This window comes from Engystomops pustulosus, chromosome 1 (assembly GCF_040894005.1).
Source record: "Engystomops pustulosus chromosome 1, aEngPut4.maternal, whole genome shotgun sequence".
In the NCBI taxonomy this organism is placed as follows: domain Eukaryota; kingdom Metazoa; phylum Chordata; class Amphibia; order Anura; family Leptodactylidae; genus Engystomops; species Engystomops pustulosus.
In genome coordinates, this window is record NC_092411.1 from 267,423,587 (window position 1) to 267,449,791 (window position 26,205).

The following is a 26,205-nucleotide window of genomic DNA, read 5'->3' on the forward strand; positions in this document are numbered from 1 at the left end:
GAGTTTTAAACCATTGTACACTGTGTTGAAAGTGAGTTACATCACATTTTGAGAAGCAGCGTGAAGTCAACAATATCGGTAACTGGTGTGAAGATACCAGCCTGGAGAAGTTGTCAGAGAACAGAGAGTTATAGAAGTTAAAATGTAAAGGCTGTTCAATTGTGTTTTGGAGTTACCAGTGCCCTTTAAGAGAGTGGTAAATCTAAATTGTATTGTGAAGAAGGTAAAATATCCATTACATGCCCAACCTCATTTTAGACTTAAAGGAGAAAAACCTCAAACATCATGAGGAATTTAAGTGTAAAATCTGACTACAAAGGGTTTGTTTGTAGTCTGTAACCATGGAGTCACATGAGTCTGTATAGGAGTAGTAGAAAATAAAATATTTGGCAGTAGTAATTTAATAATACAACTAGTTCTAATACATGTTCACTTATTGATGTAGTTCCAATTCAGGGAGTGGTTAGGGCAGGCGGCAGAGAGTCAATAAAGTAATCAGGCAGAGGTCGGGGCAGGTAGGATTGGCACAAAGTTGGATAAAATAGACACATGTCAAATTAAATGCTAATGTTTTTCAGAAAACTTCAAGCCTAAGAACCTATTGCTCAGACACCTTCCTGCGGAAGGAGATAAGTTGTGACACTGATAAAACGCCAAGACACCAGCATTGCCACGACAAACCTATCTTCACTTACCCAAGGTAGCCAAAAGGATGTTCTATAGATTTGCCAGGGGCAACTTTACATCCCTATACGGATCTTACATCAGTTTTCTAGACATATCCCTCCCTTCAAAGGTCTGAACAGCATATGCACAGAGCCCAAGAGTAAATTAATAGGATTAATGGCGTTCCACAGAGGAAGGACCTGCAATATGTTTTTACTTTGATCCACATAATTTATGAGTTATATATTCTAAATTCCAGCTTATGAATAACAAACTGGCCTCCTCTAACCCTAAGCATATTAGTATTAAAATGTATGAATGGAAATGAGACATCTGAGGGACCAACTAGGAAATCAAAATGTAATCTACAAATGTAAATCAAAATTTCCAGCCTGTGCATCAGAAAGTGTGCCAGTCATATGTTCCAACTAACAGATTATTAGAAGGAATATTTCATCATATCATTTTCTCTATTTTTTCAACTTGGGATTTTTTTTACATTTTTTTGTCATTGCCAGTGTCTGACTGGCCCACCGGAGAATCGGAGGATTCTCAGGTGGTCCCAGGCTGTAATATTTCAATTTAATTTTTTTTGTCCATCTTGCCTGAACTACTCCTCTTCTCTTTTAACAGCATTTAGAGACTTGCTTTACAGCAGCCATATGGACTGAGAAAACCGTAGGCTGGTTATTTCCTTATGATAATAATTGAGAAGCCGAAGAAAAAAAAAGCTAAAGTGCAGCAGAATTGAAAAAAAAAACACAGTTGTACCAAGTTCCTCCTGATAATGAAATATACCCTATTCATTATGCAGTGACAATTTAATTATCTTAGACTAACCCCTTCAAGACATCAGTCGTTCTCTTCCTTTCAATTAGCAGCAAAAAGTTGCAACCCGTGTACGCCATTTTTAAAGCTGTACAGGAACAGCCAATAGTCCTGCTCACACGTTCTCTGCTGTCTCCTACTCCTACTCCTCTACTACTTATATGTGATATACATCTATCTTAGATTTAGGGGTGTAACTAGGACAGGTAGGGCCCCATAGCAGATTTTTGAATTCCTCTTTAAAAAAAAATATTATCCAAACACATTATAACATATAAACACACATTAATATAGTTATATATATATAGTTTATAGACATACGGCATGAACATACGTAGAGTATGCACACACCATATATACATATACATACACACATACAGTACCATGTGCACATCACATATACACACATCACAGCATCTACCATATGCACACATACAGCATACACACACATACATTATATACACACCACACACATACAGCATACACCAAATACACACCCAATACCCCAGCTAACGGGCCCCTCTCACACTATGAGTCCCATGGCAGCTGCTATGGCTGCTACCACTGTAGTTAAGCCCCTGTGTAGCATATCAAGCATGCCTTCAATAGTATGGTAGGAAGACAGACATAAATCATGAATGACATTTACACACAGTAATGGAACACCACCTCTCTGTAATAAATGCATTGTACAACCAGTGTCTGACTGGACCACCAGAGAATCGGAGGATTCTCCGGTGGGCTCAGGCACTAACACAATACTGGACCCCAGAAATACAGCAGGAGACAACCTAATTTCTGTGGCTGCTATGGTTTGTATCCTAGGACCTAGGGGATGGTGAAGAATAGACCCCTATAATAATTTTATTTAGTAGGCCCAAGGAACCCCAGTCCTTCGATGAGTACAACATGCAATTACACGATGGATAAATCAGCTTGTCATATTCTACCATGTGGCATACAGAAGATAATGAATCTCAGTCTTGGGGCATTTGTGCATGTGCAGTGCCAGGAATGTGTCTGTAGCTTTCCTCCCAGCTGTTGGCATAGAAGTGACAGTCTATACGCTGCCTCCCAATCTGACACCCTAGTGGTAAACATGTTCCACCAGACCCTCCCGCTTGTGTTTTGTCAGTTGTAATTGCAGATGAATCAGAATGAAGAACTCGGGAAGGCGATAATTTATTATAATATGTGCACGTGCCACACCTCATGCCTCTTCACGCAAAGAACAGGAGCTGGCACTGCTATGTGTGCACCAACGAATTACAATGAGTAGAATCAATAGGAAATGATTATAGTGTCTAGATGTGATCACAAGGGTGGAAACATATAAGACAATGAGTTATCAATACACGTCTGATATATATATCGCTGACCGCTGACTTAGCTTAGGGTGCAGGACAATAAAAATCTACTCCGCTCTATAAAAAGAGTAAAATGTCAATGCCATTTATGGATTTGGGGAAGATTGTTTTTACCAGGTCAATCAAAAAAGAGCAATGAATCATTAGAAATATTCTCTATGTGTTCATAGACGTCTTACAACCTCTGAAAAACAGCTACGTCGACATTTTAATAGCTTTATGTGCGTGTGGGCTGTCATGCGGACGTTGCATTACTTACTACCAATCTACAAAGACACGGTCAGCGATAGGAAAAGTTAAGTGCACTGACTGTCGCTACCATTTACATGAGTTTGGAAAGATGGAAAAAGCTGAGTGTGCTGCTTTATATATGCAATGCAGGCAGCGATCCGGACACGAAGACCCTCGTTCTCAGAGTGCTTGGGGGTCTAAGAGGTCAGTCCTTCACCAATCAACTTGATGGGTCATAAAAGTGGAATATGTACAGACCATGGCAAACTAAAGTAGGAGTAGGTTGTGTACTGTACATTCATCAAGTAAATGGGGAAAATACTACGCTGGCTTTTACACAACTTTTAATGGTTTCTATGGTGTGTATCTAATTTGATTTGTGCAACTTTTGCCAGCATTTTGCATACTTTTTATTGGAGTTGCACAAAATCTATATTCTTGTGCCTAGTTGATAAATAATACGAGACAAATACCAGAGTTCATAAAGCAACAAAATAAAGGGAAAAAAAGGGCAAAGGAGAGATAATGAGGGTCATTTATCGTATTTCCCCCTTCTCTGAGCTCTTTTTGTGCCTTTTGTGAGTCTATTTTTTCTATTTGTCTGTCTTTGTCAAATAAAGTTTTTTTTCGCCTGAAAAGGCACAATTTTTTTGCGCAGATCACACCATTCCCTTTCCGCAGCCCGGTCAGAACTGGCTTGTTATTGCGCAATTATTTGCGCACATATAAGCGCAAATCAATGTTAAATAGGTCGCAAACTTCAGGAACCAGGAGAAATACAAATTAGGTGCAAAGGAGGAAACTGCTACACGGCGAACTCCGGCAAACTGTTTCGGCTCTAGGTGTGAGCCTTCCTCAAGCTGAGCTGGCTTGAGGAAGGCTCACACTCTGAGCCGAAACGTTGCTTTGAATATGGAATAAATCCACTTATCTTTTTGCACAATTCTACGCCTGGAGGCTGTTATTACCTTTTTATATACTAAATTAAATATTAGATAGATGTGATATGAGTATAGCTAGATACAGGCGGTCCCCTACTTAAGAACACTCGACTTACATACGACCCCTAGTTACAAACGGACCTCTGGATATTGGTAATTTACTGTACTTTAGTCCTAGACTACAATGATCAGCTGTAACAGTTATCACAGGTGTCTGTAATGAAGCTTTAGTGTTGATATTGATTCTTATGACAACCCAACATTTTTAAAATCCAATTGTCACAGAGGCCAAAAAAGTTCTGGCTGGGATTACAATGATAAAATATACAGTTCCGACTTACATACAAATTCAACTTAAGAACAAACCTACAGACCCTATCTTGTATGTAACCCGGGGACTGCCTGTATATTGAGATTGATAAATATTCCTATGTTATAGATACATGAAAAAATAGCTTTAAATATGAGATAGATAAATAGATAGATAAATAGATAGATAGATATGAGATAGATAGATAGATATGACATAGATAGAAGATAGATATGAGATAGATAGATAGATAGATAGATATGAGATAGATAGATATGAGATAGATGAGATAGATATGAGATAGATAGATAGATAGATAGATAGATAGATAGATAGATAGATAGATAGGAGATAGATAGATAGATAGATAGGAGATAGGAGATAGATAGATAGATAGATAGATAGATAGATAGATAGATAGGAGATAGATAGATAGATAGATAGGAGATAGATGAATATATATGAGATAGATAGATAGATGATAGATAGATAGATATGAGATGAATAAATATAAATAAGACAGATAATTAAATAATAAAATATACAGTAATATAAATATATGGTAGGTAGAAATATATATATTTGAAATAGATAGATAGATTATAGATAGAACATACATTGATACATATTTATTAGATAGGTAATTAGATAGATAGTCAGGAATGAGATGAATAAATAGATAGGAGATAGATATGATATAAAACGATGAGGGATAGATAGATAATAAAAAACAATACTTATTCTCAGTATGAGTCTGTATGACATTTGTTTCACTAGTGTATTCATGGGGATTAAAGGAATGTAAATAATTTAAATACATTGATAAAAAAAATCTATATTAAACGAGGTTAGTCATTCTAAATAAACATAATTCCGTATTCGGAAACTAGGATGATGATTACATAAATAGATAGATATAAGAAAAGAGAGATAGATGATAGATAGAAATATAGATTATAGATATGATATAGACAAATGTGATATTGATAATAGATAATAGATAGATCTGGGACACGTCAGACTGATTTGACCCAGAAATACACAATGTGATCAGTCATCCGCACATCATTCCTCAGGTCTGGCAATGCTCCGCCATCCTATCTGTGACTACTCCAGGCTCGTGTTGTGTTATGTATACTCTGAGGCTCTGCTGTGTATTAAAGGGCCAGCCAGTCTATTCAACAGGGGCGGCCATTGTCCCCAGACCTTCAATAGCTCTGCATGAGGTGGTGCCAGGCATATATGTGGGGGTGTAGTCTCTGTCATGGCGCTGGCTCCTCTGCCTCTATAATAGGAGCTGCTATTTTTATATACACTCCACTAGTGAGGATGAGACTAGGCGAGACAGAGGGCTGGAGGATACAATGTAAAGCAAATAGATACAATGTATTCTACTACAGGAATACATCTCTTTAAAGGGCATATACCATAAGCTGACAGATGCCATTGCTCCCATATCCATCTACACCAGGATGATGTATGGATCTGGGGGGCTCAGCCTTGTTATACACAGAATGTGATATATTACAGCACAATGTCCATGTATACAGCTTGCACTCCCATGTATCGCCCCCCACAATGACCTGATCACTGCCCCCCATTCATCCTGTGCTCTTCTCATCCATCTATTCTTACAGCCAGAATCTCTAACAAAGGGACAGCGCCTGGTGCTGAAGTCTCCCCCACCCCCAGCCCCATCTTCTTACCGTGATGTGAGGGATGCTCTTCTTCCCCTGGTAAGACATGATTTATATTGCAGATGTAAACTTAAAAAAAAAAAATTGCAGGAAGTTTTTTTGTACAGAAAAATAGGTTATTTATAAAATAAATCTCTATGTGCTTGTAGCTTATCAGCTGCAGTGATGCAAGGCAGAGGCTGCCCTGGAGAGTGTGCAGAGCTCCTCCTAGAGGTGGCACAGGGCACTACACCTTCCTCTGCTAAGCTCAGCCCAGGAAGCTCTCAGTGAGCATATCCAGGATGTCTATGCTCATCACCACAGCAGCAGCTGCCAATAACAGGCTCTAATCCTGACACAGCCATAGTCACAGCCATTGCTGCTTACTGGCCAGTGTACAGGCTCAGGAGCCATGCATCACACCCTACATGATGGGCAGAGAGGGAAAATGGACATATACTAAGCAGAACATCAACCACACTCTACTTCCCCTCTGTTCCCACTTTGTGTAATGCTCCATTTAGTGCCTGAAAATAGTATAATACTAACTTACCTGCCCCACTTAGTGCCCTTACACAGTGTAATGCCCCTTCAGTGTCCCTCATATAATGCGATGCCCCACCAAGTGCCCCTATACATTATACATTATTCCCACTCATCATCCCCTATACAGTGCAATGCTAGGCAAAGTTTCCTCCACAGTGTCCCCCACATAAGATGTTGCCTCCTTTGGCCTCCATACTATATAATGCTCACTTTTGGACCTAAACCTGTAAATTATCCCTATTGTGGGTCTTACACTTTATAATGCCCTCATGGCCCCACATGTTATAATGTCACCCTTAGTTGCCCATACATACAATAGTATAATTCCCCATTATTGGTTACTACTCTAATATTACTTTGTGGCCCCATTACTGTATAATAAACATATAAAATATGGATCACCAATGGTATAATGCCCCAAAGTCCCCTGCATCATTGCCCCACTCCCCTGAATCACTGCCCCACTCCACTGAATCACTGCCCCACTCCCCTGCATCATTGCCCCACTCCCCTGCATCACTGCCCCACTCCACTGAATCACTGCCCCACTCCACTGAATCACTGCCCCACTCCCTTGCATCTTTTCCCACTTCCCTGCATCATTGTCCCACTCCCCGGCATTACTACCTCACTCCCCTGCATTACTGCCCCACCCTCTGCATCATTGTCCCACTCCCCTGCATTACTGCCCCACCCCCTGCATTACTGCCCCACCCCCCTGCATCACTGTCCCACTCCCCTGCATCACTGCCCCACTCCCCTGCATTACGCCCCCACCCCCCCTGCATCACTGTCCCACTCCCCTGCATTACTATCTTACTCCCCTGCATTACTGCCCCACCCCCTGCATCACTGTCCCACCCCCCTGCAAGACTGCCCCACACCCCTGCATCATTGCCCCCTCCCCTGCATCACTGCCCCACTCCCCTGCATTACTGCCCCACCCCCCATCACTCACTGCCCCACTCCCCTGCATCATTTCTCCACTCCCTGCAGTACAGCTTGTAGCTGCATGCACTCGTTCATGCTCTGCATATTTATACAGAGCTGGCGGCTGTGTGGTCTCGGCTCTTTAGCCGGGGCTACTGCGCATGTACATAACTCCGGCTTCGCAGACGAGTGTATATTAGGGAAATAAAAGAATATCAAAGTTACAAGGGACTAAAGAATTAGCCATAAGAAGGGCTATCCTACTATACATTAGATGCAGGGTCGGCTCCAGGTTTCAGTAGGCCCCTGGGATCGAGAGCCTCAGTGGACCCCTTTACAGTGAACTCACATGGCAGCATTTAAAATTTAGAAACTGTTCCCTAAAATATTTCCTAGTTTATTATGCCAAAGAGCCCCCTCATGGTTATTTTATATACAGCCCCCTCACTCCCTATGGATTCATTACATACAGTCCCCTCATGGTTATTTTATATACAGCCCCCTCACTCCCTATGGATTCATTACATACAGTCCCCTCATGGTTATTTTATATACAGCCCCCTCACTCCCTATGGATTCATTAGATACAGCCCCCCTCACACCCATGGATTCCTTATGTACAGCCTTATGTGCCCCCCCATTATTAGATAAACCTGCCACCGGATCTACCTTGATAGGTAGATCCGTGATTGTAGGTTTCCTTTAAAGCTTCTTGGAGAATGGAGAATGTGTCCCTTGTGTCTGTTTTCAATCTGCAGTTTCAGGACCTTCAAAGCTCCTGAAATAGTTATTTTATACATGTGTTTTAGAGCAGGAACAGATGTACAAGGATTTCATGGCTGAAGGTCCTTCTCAGTATGAAATTTGTTGGGTGGTTTGGGTGGCCATGGGCTTGGGCCTTGGGTTACCGCCTAAAATCATACATTCTAATTATTATAGGAAAGGGTCCTGCACAGATGGCTGATGATTGGTTTAATATTGATAACTTGCACATGGTACAGGTACAATTGAAATGTCCGTAGTATCTTTTTGTTTCCTCTGTCCTAGAGATGTGATTAGAGATGGCCACAGGCTTGGAGGAGAAGACCTGGAAAGACCTCAATGCGCTGCCATGCACTGGTGCATGCAATGCGATGACAACACACATTGTCACGTTGTGTGTACCTGGGGTGGGTACAGCAGAGAATACTGACTATGGACTATAGTGGGGGACATTAACTACTTCCTGGACTTCCATGGGGGTGTTAAGACTATGCAGTACTCGGGGCATTGTGACTATGTGCTAGTGAGAGATTTTTTGTTTTAAATGCGGCGGTTTTTCCGAATCCGTCGGGTTTTCGTTCGGCCATGCCTTCCGATTTCCGTCGCGTGCATGCCAGCGCCGATGCGCCACAATCCGATCGCGTGCGCCAAAATCCCAGGGCAATTCAGGGGAAATCGGCACATATCGGAAATATTCGTGTAACACGTTGGGAAAACGCAAATCGGGCCCTTAGTAAATGACCCCCAGTGAGTGCGTCCTATACAGATGTTTGCACGGGATCTATCACTAATTTGCGCTTAAAAAGGTGCAAAAGAGGCGCAAAAATGCACCTACTCTGAGCAGGTGCACTTCCAAAAAAAATCACTTTACATTACTAAAAACATAAATTTTCGGTTCCAAAATGAAAAATTCCCTCTATACAACATGGAAAATCCTTCGGAGCAGTTTTAAAATGTAAAATTTCTCCAGTAACGACTCCATCATTGTCTATGGGATCATCTCTGGGAGTGATTATTGTCTTATTGTACAGATCTGAGAATATTATCAGTCTCCATTTCATGTAAATTATAATAAAAAAGGAAAAGACTCATTTCAGCAAGAATTTTATTTTTTTTTTTTTACATCTCTGTCACTTTTAGTCCCTGCAGTTACATCACAATGATACTTTATGTGCAGAGATGAAGCCCTGAACGTTCTGTCACATTTTCTCAGTCTCCTTTCATTATTGCTCACAAATGAGATCTAACAATTTGAGACAAATTTGGCGCAAATTTAGGCGCAAATGAATCGGACCTGAGACAAATCCAAAACGCATTTACTAAGGCAGAACTAGATCCATCATAGATCAGGAGCCAAAAAGAAGAGCAAACCAGGCGCAAAAATAGGCGAACCTGAGACCCACTATGATTAATGTCCCCCTGTAACTATATCGGATACTGTGGCTGCATGAAAGAGACATCTAGGGGAGCAAAAGGACAATATAACAAGTTTGTTTTAAGAAAGTGGAGGAGATTATGAAAGGTGTTTGTTGTTAAAGGGGTTGGCCACTTTACCTCATGTTTTCGGTAATGTGTGTGTACGTGTGGGGGGGGGGGGGCAGGATATTATGTAATTTGCCAAATTACATCTATTAAAACTTGTACTCTTTCTTGATATATATATATTGATTTATTGCGCAGTTATTAAATTTGTCTCAGATTTGCGACTTTTTTGGATGCAAGCAAAAGCCAGGCACTTAGTGGTTTTGAGTCCCTGCACCTTATCTGACATAGTGAGAGGCTGCTATACAGATGTTTGCACGGCATGTATCACTATTTTGCGCCCAAAAAGTTGCAAAAAAGTCGCAGCTGCACTTGAAAAAAAACTCCATTTTCATTACTAGAAACAACAATGCTTCAAAAATTACAAATGTGCCACATGAAAAATACTTCAGCGCAGTTTTAAAATGTTACATTTCTACGACTTCATCATTTTCTATAGGATCATCTCTATGAGGGGGTTTATTACTAGAGATGAGCGAACATACTCGTCCGAGCTTGATGCTCGTTCGAGCATTAGCGTACTCGAAACTGCTCGTTGCTCGGACGAATACTTCGCCCGCTCGAGAAAATGGCAGCTCCCGCCGTTTTGCTTTTTGGCGGCCAGAAACAGAGCCAATCACAAGCCAGGAGACTCGGCACTCCACCCAGCATGACGTGGTACCCTTACACGTAGATAGCAGTGGTTGGCTGGCCAGATCAGGTGACCCTGGGATAGACTAGCCCCTGCCTGCGCTGCTCGGATCATTCTGTGTCTGGATGCCGCTAGGGAGAGAGCTGCTGCTGCTCAGGGAAAGCGTTAGGCTGTTCTATTAGAATAGTGTTAGGCAGGAGTGATTCTACAAGAACCCAACAGCCCTTCTTAGGGCTACAATAACGTTATACTTTTTTTTTTTTTGTTTGCTTGTGGCTGGGCTTGCTGGCACTAGTAGTGCAGCTAGTACCATATTGTGAGGAATTTGCAGGGAGACTTGCTACCGTTGTGTTTAGCGCTTAGTGACACACATATCCACCTCAAACACCGAAGTGGCACAATTTATTAGGGGTTTGATTTCAATTAGGCACAGTCTGGCAGTTTCTTTTTATTTTACGTTTATTTTTTCATAACTCAGCGTCATCTCATCTGGCATAGTAGTGTGCTTTCATACTTGGCTAGAAAATAGCCAAAGGAGAATCCAAACGGCTTACTTACGCCTACAGTAGCGTTATATATATTTGATTTCTGGTTGATCTGCTGGTGGCTGTAGTTGCTGCAGTGCATATACTAGCCAATTGTGAGGAATTTGTAGTGAGACTTGCGACCGCTGTGTTTAGCGCTTAGTGACGCACATATCCATCGCAAAGACCGAAGTGGGAAAATTTATTAGGGGTTGGATTTCAATTAGGCACAGTCTGCCATTTCCTTTTTTATTTTACGTTTATTTTTTTCATAACTCAGCGTCATCTCATCTGGCATAGCAGTGTGCTTTCATACTTGGCTAGAAAATAGCCATAGCAATAGGATAGCATCGTTTGGTTTTAAAAACTAAAAAACACAAAAAAAACTAAAAAAAACAAAAAAACACAAAAAAAAGTGAAAAAAAAAATTAAAGTTATAACTTTCATTTTCAAAATGTTTAACCCGAGGGCTAGGGGTAGAGGACGAGGGCGGGGACGTGGGCGTCCAACTACTGCAGGGGTCAGAGGCCGTGGTCCTGGGCGGGGTGAGACACCACCTGCTTATGAGGGAGCAGGGGAACGCCGCAGAGCTACACTCCCTAGGTTCATGTCTGAAGTTACTGGGACTCGTGGTAGAGCACTGTTGAGGCCAGAACAGTGCGAACAGGTGATGTCGTGGATTGCCGACAATGCTTCGAGCAATTTGTCCACCAGTCAGTCGTCTACGTAGTCCACCCATGTCACCGAAATCGGCACTCCTCCAGCTCCTGCACCTCAGCCTCCTCCCCCCCAGTCTGCCCCTTCCCAGGAAAATTTGGCATTTGAACTGGCATACTCTGAGGAACTGTTTTCTGGACCCTTCCCACAGTCACAAACCACTTGTCCGGTTGCTGCTGAGCAATTTTCCGATGCCCAGGTTTTCCACCAGTCGCAGTCTGTGGGTGATGATGACCTTCTTGACGTAGTGGAAGAAGTGTGTAAAGAGGTGTCCGACGATGAGGAGACACGGTTGTCAGACAGTGGTGAAGTTGTTGTCAGGGCAGGAAGTCCGAGGGGGGAGCAGACTGAGGGATCGGAGGATGATGAGGTGACAGACCCAAGCTGGGTTGAGAGGCCGGGTGAACACAGTGCTTCTGAGACGGAGGAGAGTCCTCGACCAGAACAGGTTGGAAGAGGCAGTGGTGGGGCCAGACGGAGAGGCAGGGCCAGAGCAGGTGCATCAGCGCCAAATGTGTCACGTAGTGAAGCTCCCGTGGCGAGGGCTCCCGCGGCGAGGGCTGGATTTTCAGAAGTCTGGAGGTTCTTTAAGGAAACACCGGATGACCGACGGACTGTGGTGTGCAACCTTTGCCAAATCAGGATCAGCAGGGGTTCCACCACTACTAGCTTAACTACCACCAGTATGCGCAGGCATATGAATGCTAAACACCCCACTCAGTGGCACCAAGCCCGTTCACCTCCGGCCGTGCACACCACTGCTCCTTCCCCTGTTTCAGCTGATAGTCAGCCCCCTGCCCAGGACCCTGGCACAAAAACCCCATCGTCACCTCCACGATCCTCCACAGCATCCACCAGCGTTCAGCTCTCCATACCCCAGACGCTGGAGCGGAAACGGAAATATAGTGCAACCCACCCGCACGCCCAAGCCCTTAATGTCCACATCTCCAGATTGCTTAGCCTGGAGATGCTGCCCTATAGGCTAGTAGAGACCGAGGCCTTTCGCAACCTCATGGCGGCGGCCGCCCCTCGGTATTCGGTCCCCAGCCGCCACTACTTTTCCCGATGTGCCGTCCCAGCCCTGCACCAGCACGTGTCAGACAACATCATCCGTGCCCTGACCAACGCCGTTTCTGACAAGGTCCACCTGACCACGGACACGTGGACGAGTGCTGCCGGGCAGGGCCACTATATATCGCTGACGGCACATTGGGTTAACTTGGTGGAGGCTGGGACCGAGTCTGACCCTGCGGCTGGTCATATACTGCCGACGCCGAGGATTGCGGGGCCTACCTCGGTCCAGGTCTTTCAGGCCTACTATGCCTCCTCCTCCTCCCACCCCTCCTCCACCTCCTCCTCCGAACTACCATCCGTGGGCATGCCGCCATCAGTCGGTAGCTCTAGGCACAGCAGCAGTGCCGTCGCTAAGCGACAGCAGGCGGTGCTCAAACTGCTGAGCCTAGGCGATAAAAGGCACACCGCCCAAGAGCTTTTACAGGGCATTCCACATCAAACTTGTTAACTTTGTCGCCACCCTGCTGTGTAATCCACAAAATACACTGGCAAACTTTTATCATTTACCGATATTATTTCAGCGCTTCTTGCGCATCTGTTTACATTCCCCTCACCCGCCATATCCCAAACTTATAAGAACGCTACTACACTTGATCTTATACAAAAGGTTCTTAGAAGTGCTGTTTGGGGAGTAGCCTAGAGACAGGGGCTTGGATTGGCGAAAGCTCGCCTGGAAGCGGAGCGCCAGCTCCATCCCAAGATCCAACTAACATAGTTTTACTGCAGCACCTTTAATCTACTACTAGTTCACTGCCTCCATACATGGTCCCCTTATCAAACGAGCTGTGTCAGGCAGAATTTTGGATTGTTTTCATGGCTTCCATGTTAACTTTGTCGCCACCCTGCTGTGTAATCCACAAAATATACTGGCAAACTTTTATCATGTACCGATATTATTTGAGCGCTTCTTGCTCACCTCCTTTGGTTCCTCTCTGCCACCCATTGGTTTGAAGCCTGAGTCCATTTAGGGTATGTCGCCATGACACTCTCTAGCCTGCTGCCGCTGCCTCTGCATGCCGTCCCCTATAGTGTCAGGGTCAATTATTGGATGTTTTAGATGCTATCTAGCCTCATTCGGTCACTCTGTCATTGCCATGCTGTTGCCCATAATTTTGGCATAATGGTGCGATTAAGCAGCCTCAGAGGCATCCATGCATGCTGCCCCTGCTGTTTCCTGTCCATTTCCGTGGTGTTTCCATCCTTTTCTGAGGTTCCCAGGTGTTTGGCCAAGCTTCCCTGTGCAGAGCCTTGGTCCCCTTGAAAAATGCTCGAGTCTCCCATTGACTTCAATGGGGCTCGTTACTCGAAACGAGCACTCGAGCATCGGGAAAAGTTCGTCTCGAATAACGAGTACCCGAGCATTTTAGTGCTCGCTCATCTCTATTTATTACTTATTGTACAGATCTGAAAATGTTATCAGACTCCGTTTCCTATACATTATAATAAAAAAGGCAAAGACTCATTTGAGTAAATTTTATTTATTTATTTTTTTTCACATATCTGTAACTTTTATGTAGTCCAGACATTGAACAAGCAGTAACTTTTTTGTAACATTCTGTCACCTTTTTTTAACCCCTTAAGGACGGAGGGTTTTTCGGCTCATTTCTCGCTCTCCAACTTCAAAAATCCATAACTTTGTCATTTTTCCGTGTACAGAGCTGTGTGAGGGCTTATTTTGTGCGTAACAAATTTTACTTTCCCTTAATGTTATTTATTTTAACATGCCGTGTACTGCGAAGCTGAAAAAAAATTCCAAATGTGGAAAAATTTTTAAAAAACCGCACGTGCGTCACGTTCTTGTGGGCTCAGTTTTTACGACTTTCACTCTTCACTCCAAATAACACGCCTACTTTATTCTTTGGTTCGATCGCGGTGATACCAAATTTATATAGGTTTTATTGTGTTTTAATACATTTTCAAAAATTAAACGAATGTGTACAAAAAAGAAAAAAATTTTTTTGCCATCTTCTGACGCTAATAACTTTTTCATACTTTGGCGCACGGAGATGTGTGAGGGGTCATTTTTTGCGAAATGAGGCGACGTTTTCATTGCTACTATTTTGAGGTCTGTGCGACATTTTGATCATTTTTTATTTCATTTTTTATGTTATGTAAAAAGGTGTAAAAGTCGCATTTCGGACATTTGAGCGCCATTTCCCGTCTCGGAGGTCACCGCCGCCTGTAATCGTTTTTATATTTTGATAGATCGGGCATTTTGGGATGCGGCGATACCTAATATGTTTGTGATTTTTACTGTTTATTATGTTTTATATCCGTTCTAGGGAAAGGGGGGTGATTTGAACTTTTAATATTTTATTAATTTTTTTTATTTTTTAAACTTTTTTTTTCTTTTTTTTTTTCACTATCTTTTAGACCATCTAGGGTGCATTAACCCTAGATAGTCAGATCGTTGCTACCATATACTGCAATATATGGCATTTTTGCAGCACATTCATTACAATGAGCCACTGGCTGCCAGATAGCAGCTTCCATGGCAACCGATCGCCGCCCCCGATGACGTTCGGGGGCGTGGCGATCGAAAAAAAGATGGCGGCGCCCGCGCGCCGCCGTCTTTTAAATGCCGCCGGCGACTTTGCCGGCGGCAACGGGGGGGTTAATAGCCGCGATCGGTGCTAGCACCGACCGCGGTTATTAGCGGTGGGGGTTTTATGCATTTTGCAAAAACCCCCACCTTTGTATGAAGAGGACTCAGCCCGTGAGCCCTGTTCATACATCCCTTATACCTCTGCGCCGTAGAGCTACGGCGCAGAGCGTTAAGGGGTTAAATGTCGTTTCATTGTTGGTCACAAATGAGATCCACTTTGTAGGGTAATAATTTGAGACAAATTTGGTGCAAAATTAAGCACAAATGAATCGGACATGCAAAAATTCAAAAATGCATTCAAAAAGGCAAAACTAGATCCATCATAAATCACAAACCAAAAACAAAAAAAACGAACGAACAAGGTGCAAAAATAGATGGAGGGTCATGTGATCTCTAACTGTCCATGAGCAATCACCCTGCCAGGACCTTATGACAGTATTCATGAATAGAAGATCAAGGTCCTTGCAGGGTGGCCAATCTTTTTAAATCTGACAAGGAGTTGATATGGGAGCCAAGTATAATCTCATCCTTTGGCATTTAGGCCAAAAAGTTCCTCTGTTCTGAGCCCCTTTTTCCATATACATTTGTTATGGATTATTGCAATCAAAAATTCCAAACCCAATTTGTGGGGGGAAACCATCACTGTACATCCCCCTGTTCACACCATTTCCACCATGAAGAATGTGGTGGCAGCATCAAGTTGTTGCTGATCACAGCTGAATAGAAGATGGATGAAGCTAAATACTGGACAATCTTGGAGGAGAACCTGTTAGAGGCTGTAGAAGACCTGATGCTGGGGCAAGTTCACTGTTTTCAACTATTGGTACCTACACACAGATCACATTGGATGAAACTTGAACATACTTTCATCTCTCAAGATGGATAATCCTTATTGTAATCAGATCTCGAAACTTTATGTAAGTTACATTCTTGGTGCTACTGTGCCCTGAGAACGGCTCTGTTAAACCAACCACTTCTAGCTCAGCAACATTCGAGTCCATCATTCGCCCCCTCCCTTGGGCGTGACATCAGGACCCATAAATTTCAAGTCTTGAATGTTAGCACCACTATTCCGTTGGATATATGGAGGTATGTTGGTGTACCATGTCTTGTAAACTGTGTGTTATCCAATAAGGCGGGAAGACATTGGCACAAGTTGTAGAATAAAAAAATTATAATAATAAATGCAGTGCTCAGCAAGTAGGACAGTTTCTTGGCCCCAAATATCCCAGAATTCTGGAGCATTTTCAATAGCAAAGCTGTCTCATCCTTAGATGTTACTCCAGTCTCCAACCAAGGGTTGAGAAGGAACAACCTAAAACTATGTAACAACTTTTTAGTAGCAGAATATTGAGGTGCAGAAAAATGAGCTGAGCAGAATGTTATCCCTGGCATGGTCAAGGCAAGCAAGTGTCAACTGGGCGATAGCACCATGGTCATTTAAGATATTCTTTTAAGACATATCCTGCTGAATTGTAACACCCCATACTGTTGTTGAAACTTCCACATAGTTTGGATGTCAGATTCTCTAATCAGATCAGTTAATGTTGCAGGTTTTAAGGCGCAGTCACCAAACTGGCCTCCTTGGTCAGTCTATGGGTTTGTTGTATCCCGTAGATTGAATGGGCCACATTTATCAAAAGTAGTACAGTCTGTTCTAGGCACAGTTTGCCTGTGGAGTGTGCAGGGTGCGGCAGATTCATCAAAAGTGCCACATGGTCATTATGAATTTGGCGCTTCCCGGAACTGCTTGGGAAGTGTGCACCAATTCTCTTTTGGTGCACCTTTAACATAGAGCGTGCAACACAATTCTGTCGAGACGCAGTAATAAGTTTGGCATGATAGGAGGACATTGGAGGACATTAATCATAGTGGGTCTCAGGTTCGCCTATTTTTGCGCCTGGTTTGTTCTTTTTTTTGGCTTGTGATCTATGATGAATCTAGACTTTGGCGCAAAAAAAACGCTCAAAACAGTCTTACAGACTATGATTAATGTCCCCCATTGACTTCAGTAGATGATGGGGCACATTCACTTATCTGGTCCTGCGGAGTTCACAAAAGTGCATTGTGTGACGATAATGCCCTGTGCCGCGATTCACCAAGATTGTGCGCCCGATATCCTGCATGTATCACTTCCCCGCTCAGGTCCGCTCAGGTCTTCTTCCTGGTGCATGTAAGTGCATTGACTTGTAACACAATTTGAATGTTAAATCATTCAGTCCGAATCAGTCCGATTGTCAGACGGCCTGCGACCCCCCTCCCCCCCCCCCGATTTCTGTCACATGAAAGTCAACGGAGCTGTACCACAATGCGATCGTGTGCGACATAATCCCCTGTTAAATAGCTGTCACAGCCGTGCAAAACCCGAAAATGTTGGAAAATCCGACGAAAGTGCGGCCGCGGACCCTTAGTAAATAAGCCGCGATGTGTCATTATGAATGCATTGTGTTAACTTTTGTTTTTTCATGAAACAACAATAACGTGCTAACTTCTGAAGAGAAGTCGCTGGAGTTACTGTACAGTGGACATGTACTTCTAATGGACAGATAAAGATATAGATTTAGCCTTGGTGCAAGGATGTGCAACATCCCCCGCCGGGGCCTAGCCTTTTCTTGGGTCCTGGAGGCAGCAGGGGCCCTGAATACCGGAGTGCCTGGTGGTTGTGGCTCAGGGCACTCTGATGTCCCGGTGCTTGGTATGGGGACCGGAGGGCTGTCCCACAGCCTGGCAGGTCTCCAGCAGGTGGTGTGTGCAAGAAATATGGGGGGAGAGGCTGATGTACTGGTTCTCCCTGGGGCAATTGATGGGGAGCCCGTGGTGGTAACAGCCGTATCCAGGGATCAGACGGTGGCAACGTTGTGCAAAATAACGGTTCTTTATTGAATAACAGGTAGCAGGCAGCGGGCCTAAACGGTTTCACAACAGATTCGGATTACTGGAGTGGTCATGGAGAGTGGTCCTCAGGAATAGCTCACCAGCCTGGAATTAGATGCAGGCTGGGATGGAGCTGTGTCCAAACTCTGGAAGCTGCAGCTCTGAATCTGAGGCTCCTGACTCTGGTCCTGGGATTAGGTTAAGTGTCAGCACTGAAGGAGTACTGACACTGTCTCTCTCGTCACTCTGCAGACAGACCATGCGGTTTAGAGATGCTGATGTAATAAGATCTTGGGCCTAAGAGACTTGTGTTCCAACTACCCAGGGGTTTTCTCCTCCTGGTCAGGTGGTGACACCTCTCCAATCACACTCCAATTTACAATACAGCCAACATCATTGGTCAATAACTTACACCCATTTAACTATTGCCTATTCAGGCAGGATCTACAGCTGCTATTACCTGATTAGCTGATCTTCCTGCATTATCCCTTCGGTGAGTTGATCCGACTCACTATATGGATTCTGACAGGTAGAGGGCCTTATTCGCAACTACCCCCTTGCCTTCACGTTGGCAGGGTTGTTGCAGATGTTCCTATCTTTGTGTTTAAAAGCTTCTATTTATGTGGTATATACAATATACCCCGAAACCCAGCGAATATAATCCAGGGTAGGGCTCTGATCCTACACATCAGGAGAAATTAAGTAGTGAACTGTGTCTGACCTATTTCTTGGAATTTCTGAGTGTAAGCTATCATTCAGAGAGGTCATCAATGTTAGATTGATAGGTGTTCAGTACCTGGCACCCTCACCAGGTGGCGGAAGCACAGCCCCATCCTCTGTGTAGGAGCTGAGGCAGATAACTATATCTCAACTCCCAATCACTTGACACCAAGACAACCAATATAATTTCATGTGTTATGAGAATCTGTCCCAGGAGTCTATAGGGGTTAAAGTCATTCTTGGGTCGAAGTTTCCATTCTTGGAATGGAAGTGCCTGTGTCTTATAGACCGAAGGTCAGGAGGATCCAGCACTGGCAGACCCTTCTGACCGCTGTAAGAGAGATCGGGTGATGCCCTGATATAGAGCTGCACCTGATCTCCCGGAGAGGAGAGCCTCTGTACTGCTCTCCCCTCTCCCGGTTGTACAACCGAACCTGCAGTGATATCAGAATCATGTGACTGATCACATGCTTCTTACATCACCCCATACTGCCGAGAATGGGGACATGCTGTGCTGGGGCAGGGTAAGAAGAAGGGGAAGAGGGGAATAGGTTAAGGGGGGAAGAGGGGAAGGGGGGCTGTTCTGTGTGTATAGCTGAGCTGTGTGTGTAACTGCAGGATGATGCAGAGCTGTGTGTGTAACTGTATGGGTGATGCAGAGCTATGTGTGTAACTGTATGGATAATGCAGAGCTGTGTGTGTACCTGTATGGGTGATGCAGAGCTATGTGTGTAACTGTATGGATAATGCAGAGCTGTGTGTGTACCTGTATGGATGATGCAGAGCTGTGTGTGTAACTGTATGGATAATGCAGAGCTGTGTGTGTACCTGTTTGGATGAAGCAGAGCTGTGTGTGTAACTGTATGGATGAAGTAGGGCTGTGTGTGTAACTGTATGGATGATGCAGAGCTGTGTGTGTAACTGTATGGATGATGCAGGGCTGTGTGTGTAACTGTATGGATGATGCAGTGCTGTGTGTGTAACTGTATGGATAATGCAGAGCTGTGTGTGTACCTGTTTGGATGAAGCAGAGCTGTGTGTGTAACTGTATGGATGAAGTAGGGCTGTGTGTGTAACTGTATGGATGATGCAGAGCTGTGTGTGTAACTGTATGGATGATGCAGAGCTGTGTGTGTAACTGTATGGATGATGCAGTGCTGTGTGTGTAACTGTATGGATGAAGCAGAGCTGTGTGTGTAGCTGTATGGATGATGTAGAGCTGTGTGTGTAAATGTATGAATAATGCAGAGCTGTGTGTAAATGTATGGATGAAGCAGAGCTGTGTGTGTAAATGTATGGATGTAGCAGATCTGTGTGTGCTGTGCTTTAGTGCGACCAACAGACTGTTGCTACACTGATGCATAAACATATCTTGTACAATCCCTGAATTGAGTCGATTTGCTGAAAAAACTATTATAACATTCAGAACAGCTTGAGGATATGCTATTTATTATTTGTGAGGAGGCTCAAAAAGTTGGTCTGGTGACATGAATGCTCCTGCCCACCACATTTACTAATGTCTTCACCAGGAAACTATAGCAGAAATCTCAGTTAGATCAAACCTAGTCTACAGGTCCAACCTGGAAGAGGTTGTGCCCAAATCCACTGAGAGGAAAAAGTTTCTTAATAAATTCCTCCCATCATGTTTGGAAACCTCAAGCCACTAAATATCACCACCAAAACACCATGCCAACAGTGACGTTTTGCCATGGGAACATCATGATGTGGGCCTGTCTTTCAACTTATGACACTGGAAAACTTCATATAATTGGACAATCGTACTGAGAACTTCTTGATAAAAATATCTGCTGCCATTTACCAGGATGATGAAGATAAAATGAGGGTGGACATTTCAGCAACACATTGGGGCACAATGGGGCACCTCGGGGATTACGTCGCAATCCCCGAGGTGCGTTGTCCGAAGAGGATTCGGAGCTGCCGTGATTCACTAATATTGTGTGTCCAATATACTGCATGTGTCGCTTCCCCGCTCAGGTCCAACGGAGTTCACCCTCTTCTTCCTGGTGCATGTAAGTGCTTGGCTTGTGACACAATTTTGAATGTTAAATCCTGCGCGTTGTCCCAATCCGTCGGATCGTCCGACGGCCCGCCCCAGATTTGTGTCGCGTGAAAGTCGGCGCAGATGCGGCAAAATCCGATCGCGTGCGACAAAAAGCGCACATCGGAAGTTGTCGGATATTCCGATGATAGTAAATGAGCCCAATGGGTGGAATTCATTATTGCTCCTGCACCAATAACAGATTTGTGCCAAAAATTGCATTCCAACACATCTATGAAGGCTTCTCGACTCATCCGACAAAAGGGTCATGGCCTGGAGAGGTTTTGGTCATATGGAAATGAGTCTGTGCGCCAGAAAAATTAAGAGGGGTGCCACATGGGGGCAAGTCTAAAAGCAGAACTGAACAGTTTATACTCCAACAGATTCATCATCACATTTGTAGACATCTTATGGTTTGGATTGAATGGGTTATTACCTACTTCTGGTGAGAATTTCATTAGCACCTTTAGAAATAGATTTCTAGATGTCTAATTGGGTGACTTGTTGAATCCTCATTTCACCTGCTGTAAATTCAAGGTCTTGTGATCTATTAACATCAAAACACAAAGAACCACCAACAAAAAAGATGTTTTTTTTTTCTTTCTATGATTATTTTTCCAATGCCACTTTACGTAGTTAAGAAAATGTATACAATATAGATATTTTTATATCTTCAGAGCCAAAAAAGTAGTGTCCATACATAGAATGAGTAGAAAATACTTCCATTATTCTCTAATAGAGGATGCTCAAGGATTTTTACAGATGGCCCTCACCGATTCATCTCGACCAGGAGCTTCCTACAGTCACAGCTGTGTTCTCCAGCACTCAGCAATAATCTACTCATGAGATAAGAAATGTGTCTGGTTTCCTCAATGGTTTCTTTGAGCGTTACAAAACGCCATTATTGGTCTCAGCGCTGGAGCTACAATATGTGGTCCTTAAGCCAAGATCTTCGAGACTACATTGTGTGGACAGAACCAGATGACAGACCCTCTGCATGCACATGATACGTACACAGATATTCACTGCTGTTCTTGAAAAACCCAGCTCCTCGATCACATTGAGGGGTTTCCCAGCGGAAACACATAATTACAACTTCCAGGAAATTACAAGACTAAAGACATGAGTAAGTGGTGGGTACAAGATAATGAGAGCGTCACTTCTATCTAAAGACCTTCCGATATGTCATAAACATTGCATCAAGGAGGGTCCATCAAGAATGACATCTTCTTCAAGAATCAGCCAAAAATGTACAAACAGCTAAATGTGTTAGATATAGAATTCATTTATTTGTTAATTTAATTATGCTTTTAAGGTCTGTTTGTCAATGCTATTAAATTCTATGGTCTATGGTCTTATTATGGTAATTTTAGGAGTTTATCCTGGGACCTGAATCATTCATGGCTCCGGTTTGGGATCAAATTCAGGGATCTTGATTCTGGTGGTGAGGGCGGATTAAGGTTAGGGCTCTTATGTGGGGTCTGACGGAATTTAGGGGTCTGTTTTTTTGCCTAATTAATTTTTGATCTCAGGTCTTGGGTCCGATTAATATTTCAGGTCTGGTTACTCTTAGGCTCTATTTTTGAGTCTCCTTTCATTGATCTGTCTTTTCAATGAAGTGTCAGGCCCCAGGGGTAGGGGACCCACTGTACCACCGCGGACGATGATGAAAGCCGACACCTGGAGTCTAAGTGGTACCAGGTTTTCACCAGAGCCCGCCGCAAAGCGAGTTGGGCTTGCACCAGGTTGTTCCAAGGCAAGGTAGACAGGCGTTAGGCAGAATCATAGGCGGGGACAGGCAGGGGGTCAGGACGAGCAGCACAGGATCAACGTCAGGAACAAAGCAGGAGGTCAGGACTGGAAGTACGGAATCAGAGTAGCAACAGGTCAAGGCAGGCAGCAGAGGAGAATAGCCAAGAACCGAATCAAGGTCACAACGGGAAATCACTATAAATGCAAAGGACATGGGAACCAGCTTTTTCTAAGGCTGTGAGGCACAAAGATCCGGCAGGGAACACAGGAAGGAGCTGAAAATTTATCAGGAAAGGCGGCTGGTCAGCGCCAATTATTGGTCCACTGGCCCTTTAATTTTAGCAGAGCCAGCGCACACCCCCTAGGAGGCGGGGGCACCCGCGACGAGCCATGGGAGGCGCCGCTGGAACCCGCCGAGGTGAGTGGCGCAGCGGGCCACACGGAGGAACACGGGTGCGCCTGCGACCCATGTCTCGGGTCGCAGGGACACACGTGACACTGTGATCTAATTAATGTAGGGGCTCTGTTCTGGTTCTTATTATATTAGGAATCTGGTTTAAGGCCTACTCATTTGGCGTTTTGTCCAGGGTTTGATTTAATTTATATTTCATTTCTGCTCTGCACTGGGGTCTGAATTGCCGCAGGGTCTGATTTGTAATTAGGGGTCCAGTTTATTACCTATAATTTTAGGGGTCTGGTCCCGGTTCTCCTGTATTGTTAGGTTTTTGCCTGGGGTATAATTTTTTTATAAGTTTTCTTGTATGAGATCTACTTAATTTAGAAGTGTGGTCTTGGATCTGTATTCATTTAGGGATTGCTGTGATGTCTGATTTATACTGATAGGGATTCTGACAGCAGACCTAATGAATCACTTCCAGTGTTGCGTCCGTCAAGGAGGTGGAGAGATTAACACAAAAGTCAAGTTGAATGACTTGACTTCTTAAGAAGCCCATAGAAAAGTGGATCCTACCAAAGGGGGCCCACACCAGTATGACAGTGTGCTTGATTTACAATCCTTCATCCTGGTGCTAGATATCCTTTAATGGCGTGGCGTTGAACCGATCCTAATGGAGTTTTTCGGTTTTGGATCCACTCAACTTTAATACGGGGCCATCAGTCACAGCATAGGAGGCCTATACCACTCATTTACATCTCATATTTTACATACTGATTTTCTGTATGATGCCGCCTTACACTGAAAGGTGTTATCACTACATACTGGTAGTGGTGTATTGGGTAGATTTCTGATGACAGGTTCCCTTTAAAATTAGGCATTTAATTAAGTGTAGGGGTCCGATTTCATTTAGGTGCCTTGTCTGGGTACTAATTAATTCAGACGTCTGGTCTGAGTTAATATAAGGGGCTTGCTTGGGGTCTGATTCATGTTTGGGGTCTAGTCTGCGTCCTGCCTTCATGTAGGGGTCTTGTCAGGGTTCCGATTAAATCGGTTTTGCTGTGAGGTTTATGACATCTTTACTGCTGGTGTTCAGCTTGGACCTTTACTGGACAACAGAATCAGGAAAGCAAATCTACCCACGAGTGAAAGAGCTCCGGTGCTTTTGAAGCCTGACACTGTGGGTTCATTTGGACCTCTCTTATTTTAAGATGGGCAATAGACTGTTTTGTAATCAATTATCTGGCCCTATCCTCCTCCAAGAATTGCCAAAACAAGACAGAAAGTGCCAATAAGCAGTAAAGGACAATTGCCACCGTTGCGTTTAAGGGGTTAATAAATATTGCCTGTGTATTGAAAAGTTCCAATATACTTTCTATATAAATTACTCTTGGTTTTCTAGATCTCTGCTTGCTGTATTTCTATAGGAAGCTTCTATGTTTACTTCCTGTAGATACACACCGGTCCATGGTCATGTGATGTCACACAGGTGCAAGGCTCGTTAGCATCACAGAGATTTGATTACTCTCTGTGTTATAATGAGCCGTGCACCTGTGTGACATCACATGACAATGGACCAGGGTTTATCTACAGGAAGTAAACAATGAAGCTTCTTGTTGCATGACAGCAAGAAGACAGCAAGCAAAGATCTTGGAAACCGAGAAGAATTGATACAGAAAGTGTATTGGAAAATTTGATAACTTTTCATTGCACAAACAATATCAATTATTTGCTGGAATTTGCCTAAAGTGGACAACCCCTTTAAGGTATTAAAGGGACTCAGGTGGGGTATAAAATGTAATTTCTTGAGTTCCCTTTTTTATCTGAAATCTCCACCATTTAAATATTAATAAATCTACTCCAAAGTAATGTAAAAAGGAGGAGAGAAGAGTCATATTTGCCTGAGATGAGTCAAGTTTAGAGGCTGTAAGGGATGAGTCACTTCAGATGCCCCTATCTTCAGCTCTATAGTAACTATAAACATGCCTAGAAAGAATGTCATATTTCAGATTACATTAGGATCTGTAGTCTACAAAACTAGAGATACAAGCATTTAAAGACACAGATGGAAATATGAGCTGCAGATAAAAATACAATTTTAAACTGCCTGTGCCTCTAGCTCTGTAGCTCAAAGATACATAAGCCTGATGTGATCTAAAAAAAATGTATGTTTCTAGGCTCAGTTGACACTCCCCCTGCAGACTCATGATTATCAACTCATCTAGGGAAAATATGACTCTTCTCTGCTCATTTTCACATGACTTTGGATGAGATTATTTATGGGTAAACGGGTGAGATTTCACATAAAAGACATAAATCTAGAATGCATTTCATACCTACCTGAGGGGTTTGTGGTTAAATGGGGGGAAACCCTGGTGACAGGTTCCCTTTAGGCATAGACTACCATCTAGTACACTTTCTAACATATATTTACAATTGATAAACAGTTCACATATAACAAAAATGACACTTTATAGGATTCTTGATACATTTACGGCAACAAATAGCAACCCATCAGGGATCCAAAAATAGGACCGTCATAGGACAGATCTCCCTAATTCTATTTAAATTTTCCCACTGGGGGATCAATTTGAACGGTTTTGTTACCATTATTAACCATACATCCACAACTAGATCAACTTGGTTCTCATAGTCTTCTTGAAGGCAACAAAATCCAAAAAGAACCACGTTTTGCTTATGATTAGGTGCAACCAGGGGTGCATCATCCATGAGGCGAGTTGAGCCACTTGCCACAGGCAGCACCATTTGCAGCATTAGGGGTGCAGTCATCTGTTATAAAGCAGGACCTGACCCCTTAATATAGTGTCTCTTCACACCTGATGTCAGCATGGGTGTGAGACAATATCCAGATATATTACTTATGAATGGGGCAGAGGGAGCCGCAGACAGCAGAGACTTTAGATTCATCTGTGGGTGATGACCCGTCTATGGGCCGGCACTGACACAAATATTCCACATAGCCGCAGAGGCTACTATTGTACAATAAACTTTCTAAAGACTTTCTAGGAGGAAAGAAGGGGTTAAGTCAAGTCTGG

The 26,205-nt window shown here is 43.5% G+C and overlaps 1 protein-coding gene across 2 annotated transcripts in view; it reads right to left on the reverse strand.

Moving 5' to 3' along the window:
- Window positions 1–26,205, reverse strand: part of CRMP1 (collapsin response mediator protein 1) — a 45,395-nt gene that overhangs the window by 17,614 nt on the left and 1,576 nt on the right. The window contains exon 1 of one of the 2 annotated variants that reach the window (XM_072126102.1): window positions 6,050–6,238. The exons of the other annotated variant lie outside the window; for it this stretch is intronic. Coding sequence (XP_071982203.1) covers window positions 6,050–6,088 — 39 coding nt within the window. The 5' untranslated portion in view covers window positions 6,089–6,238. Of the gene's footprint in view, window positions 1–6,049; window positions 6,239–26,205 lie in introns of those variants that run through there. 2 annotated transcript variants of the gene reach the window in all.